The sequence below is a fragment of the Poecilia latipinna genome, unplaced genomic scaffold, assembly GCF_001443285.1.
Source record: "Poecilia latipinna isolate Pla-1442-1.1 unplaced genomic scaffold, P_latipinna-1.0 Scaffold2109, whole genome shotgun sequence".
Taxonomy (NCBI): domain Eukaryota; kingdom Metazoa; phylum Chordata; class Actinopteri; order Cyprinodontiformes; family Poeciliidae; genus Poecilia; species Poecilia latipinna.
The window spans coordinates 80,981-85,128 of NW_015114725.1; the positions used below are offsets into that span (position 1 = coordinate 80,981).

At 42.1% G+C, this 4,148-nt stretch overlaps 1 protein-coding gene across 3 annotated transcripts in view; it reads right to left on the reverse strand.

Moving 5' to 3' along the window:
• The window catches only part of sult4a1 (sulfotransferase family 4A, member 1), a 56,467-nt gene that overhangs the window by 27,095 nt on the left and 25,224 nt on the right, over positions 1–4,148 (reverse strand). For all 3 annotated transcript variants that reach the window (XR_001422093.1, XM_015017152.1, XM_015017151.1), the window contains 2 exons: positions 1,051–1,177; positions 841–935 (listed from right to left, as the gene is read on the reverse strand). Coding sequence is in view for 2 of the 3 variants with exons in the window: in XM_015017152.1 (XP_014872638.1) it covers positions 841–935; positions 1,051–1,177 (222 nt within the window). In the remaining variant the exon portion in view is untranslated. The remainder of the gene's footprint in view (positions 1–840; positions 936–1,050; positions 1,178–4,148) is intronic.

Genomic DNA, 4,148 nt, shown 5'->3' on the forward strand with positions numbered 1-4,148 from the left:
TTCTTTATGTTCATGACAGGTGTTATGTTTATGACAGTGTCATGTCAGTCTTATGCACACCCCTTCAAATAAAGTGTTACCATCAAGATAAATGAGTCATGCAGAGAGTATTTATGTTTTCCTCCACTTCTGCTGAGTGTCCACTCAGTGTGGGTGGAGTTTGCCCACAGGAACGGAAAAGATTCCCGTCAAAAGTTGTATGAACACCCGCTTTCTCGCAGTTTCCTAGTGCAGTAAAGAGAGTAGGGAGAAAGTGGCCTTGTGTGTGTCTGCATGTGCATGTGTGTGTGTGTGGTGTGTTGTGTTTGTGTGTCTGTGGTGAAATATGGTTAATAGCTGCAAGGAAACATATAGAATTGGACATTTTTTAAATCTTTTTTTGCACTTTAACTTGACTGCCGGGTCAAATTGACCTGAACAGTATCGATGTAACTAGGAGACGCAGGGGGGGTGCAGTCGCCTGCTGTTGATGACTTGGAGAAGATGGATTCGTGGCCTGGGGAAAGTGACTTGTATAGAGGGAGCTGAGGCGAACTGTTCTTCATCCCTCCTCCTTTTGTCCCAGTCACATGACTTCTGCTAGTTCTGTTGAACTGTTGGATGGAACTTGGTAAGGGTGAACTGCCGCTTTTTTTCTTATTCATTTTTCTCCTGCTTATTTGTTTAGGGAGGTAAGTCGGTGTCATTTGGTTTTACTTGTTTTTTGTTAGCTTAAATGTGCTCAGACTTGATAGATTCTTTTTGTTTGCTTTGGCATTATAGTTCATGCTGAAGTTGTGATGATGGACCCAAACTCAGAAACGCAGAGACATTGAGTAAATGGAGAAGACAAAATATTACCTTGAACATGTCTTCATATTTCAGGAAGAGGACATTGGAGTCCAAACGATGCTCCCAAAATTCCTGAACATGTTCAAACCAGGAACCGTAAGCCACTGCCGGATGAAAGAAAGAAAACATTGGCAGAGTTAGAGTATGCTAAAATCTAGATGAAACAAAGCATAAAGAAAGTGATAGTAATGAATTATTTTGAGATTGAAAGGTTCTTACATTTATCATTCATGAAGCGCCGACAAAATTCCTGAAAAGTTCCACGGTAGCTCATGGTCCTGAGAGAGCGGTGGAACTGATAGTAGGACACCACCAGGTCTTTAGGGTTCCTGGCCATGTAGATAACCTGAGGAGCCCGGGGCCCAGGACATTAACAATCTTACCTCATTACCAAGAATTGATTTATTGTGATGCTGTAAACCCTAACATAACACAAATATAATTGAAGTAACTTAAATTTATGAAAAAATTGTGGTCACTCGTTTCTATCAACTCAGAATTGTTTTTTGAAGTAATAACACGGTTGTTTTAAGTGCAGCACAAGATCTGGAGCATTTTACAGGGGATATATTATGCAAAACCCACTTTTTTAGTCTGTCCTTTGAGTGAAAAAAATTTACATTTATTCTTTCCCTGTGCTGCATAAACATCTTCATATTCGTTTTAGGTTATTAATTTCTCTATATTGTCCATTTCTCTATATTACATTCTTCTTGTCTATGAAAAATGATAGTATTAAACATGCTGATGAGCATGACTTCCTGCTAATCAGTTCTGTGAATTCGCCAGTTTTTGTTGTTTTGCAGTCCAAGTTTAGTTATGCCGAAGTTGCATATAGACAAGTCCAAATGTTCTTAGCTTGGTCAAAGGTGGGGAACACCCAAACGCCTTTGGGGTTACATACATACACTGTGTTGTACCTTGTCAATCTCAAGTTCCGGATGTTGGAACACTGAGCTACTAGTTGTTTAGCAGTTAGTGTTGACTGGGGATGCCTAACTAGCCATTCCTTCCGCATTCTTTGCATGTAGCCTCTCTGAGTAGGGTTACTTGAGTAGTAGCATTCCAACAGATCCATGTTTTCACCTCATTGAGCTATACAGTCAGCTATTGGGTCAGCCTATTGTAATTGTACTGTTTCTTTTTCTTATTTTTCTTTTCCCAAATGGGGTAATATGATAAAAGCTTTTTGGAGGCTTTTATCATATTCAAAAACTCACCAAACTTGGCGGATGCAAAAAGCCCATGTAAAATTTACGGATATTAAGGTCATCGCAAAAATCAAACAAGAAACGACTCAACGGCGCCACCTAGCAACTTTCAAAAGACCCTCTCCTATGACCTTAGTTCATCATAGAACTAAGGTCATGAAATTTGGTACATTTGTAGAGCTCCCCAAGATGCACAGAAAATACAAGTAATGTCATAGTGCAAGTTAAACTGGAAGTCGGCCATTTTGGATTGAAGTTCCGATTTTGACCCAATTTTGGCCGTTTTACAGCCTTCGCATTTGATTGAACTCCTCCCAGGGATTTCCATCAATCGGCTTCAAACTTGGTCGAATTGTACATAAGACATGGCTGATTAAAAGTTATCACAGGTTTGTGTATTTGTGCTTGCTGAAGGGAAGTTCCCAGGGTCAAACTTCACCTACTCGCTATTAAACACGAAACTGTTATATCTCCTACACAAAAACTCAGAGAGGCACCAAACTTTCAGTGACTGATCACCATCCGACGAACTACAATCAGAATCAGAATCAGAAGAATTTTATTGTCATTGTCAGAAAGACAACGAAATTGCAGTTCCAGTACAACCATCCATTACACAACAACACGAGGGGGTGGGGTAGTGGGATGTGGGGATAGTTGGCTGAGGCCTCGCAGCCCGACGGGCACCACCTTGCAGAGGAAATAGGAAAAATAAGAAAAACATCAGGTAAAGAGAGGGAAAAAAAAGCCCGTCTCACACTCTGCTCTTTGCAGGGCAGAGTTTGAGATGAAGAAAAAAACCTCGGCACCTAAGCACATATAAATACATACAGATCCTTCTAAAAAAATTAGCATATTGTGATAAAGTTAATTATTTTCCATAATGTAATGATAAAAATTAAACTGTCATATTTTAGATTCATTGCACACCAACTGAAATATTTCAGGTCTTTTATAGTTTTAATACTGATGATTTTGGCATACAGCTCATGAAAACCCAAAATCCCTGTCTCAAAAAATTAGCATATTTCATCCGACCAATAAAAGAAATGTGTTTTAATACCAAAAAAGTTAACCTTCAAATAATTATGTTAAGTTATGCATTCAATACTTGGTCAGGAATCCTTTTGCAGCCTTCAATGCGGCGTGGCATGGAGGCAATCAGCCTGTGGCACTGCTGAGGTGTTATGGAGGCCCAGGATGCTCCGATAGCGGCCTTAAGCTCATCCAGAGTGTTGGGTCTTGCATCTCTCAACTTTCTCTTCACAATATCCCACAGATTCTCTATGGGGTTCAGGTCAGGAGAGTTGGCAGGCCAACAGTAACACCATGGTCAGTAATACCAGTGGTTTTGGCACTGTGAGCAGGTGCCAGGTTGTGCTGAAAAATGAAATCTTCATCTCCATAAAACCTTTCAGCAGATGGAAGCATGAAGTGCTCCAAAATCTCCTGATGGCTGCTGCGTTGACCTGCCCTTGATAAAACACAGTGGACCAACACCAGCAGCTGACATGGCTCCGCAGACCATCACCGACTGTGGGTACTTGACACTGGACTTCTGGCATTTCCTTCTCTCCAGTCTTCCTCCAGACTCTGGTACCTTGATTTCCGAATGACATGCAACATTTTCTTTCATCCGAAAAAAGTACTTTGGACCACTGAGTAACAGTCCAGTGCTGCTTCTCTGTAGCCCAGGTCAGGCGCTTCTGCTGCTGTTTCTGGTTCAAAAGTGCCTTGACCTGGGGGATGCGGCACCTGTAGCCCATTTCCTGCACACACCTGTGCACGGTGGCTCTGGATGTTTCTACTCCAGACTCAGTCCACTGCTTCCGCAGGTCCCCCAAGGTCTGGAATCGGCCCTTCTCCACAATCTTCCTCAGGGTCCGGTCACCTCTTCTCGTTGTGCAGCGTTTTCTGCCACACTTTTTCCTTCCCACAGACTTCCCACTGAGGTGCCTTGATACAGCACTCTGGGAACAGCCTATTCATTCAGAAATTTCTTTCTGTGTCTTACCCCCTTGCTTGAGGGTGTCAATGATGGCCTTCTGGACAGCAGTCAGGTCAGCAGTCCGACCCATGACTGCGGTTTTGAGTAATGAACCAGGC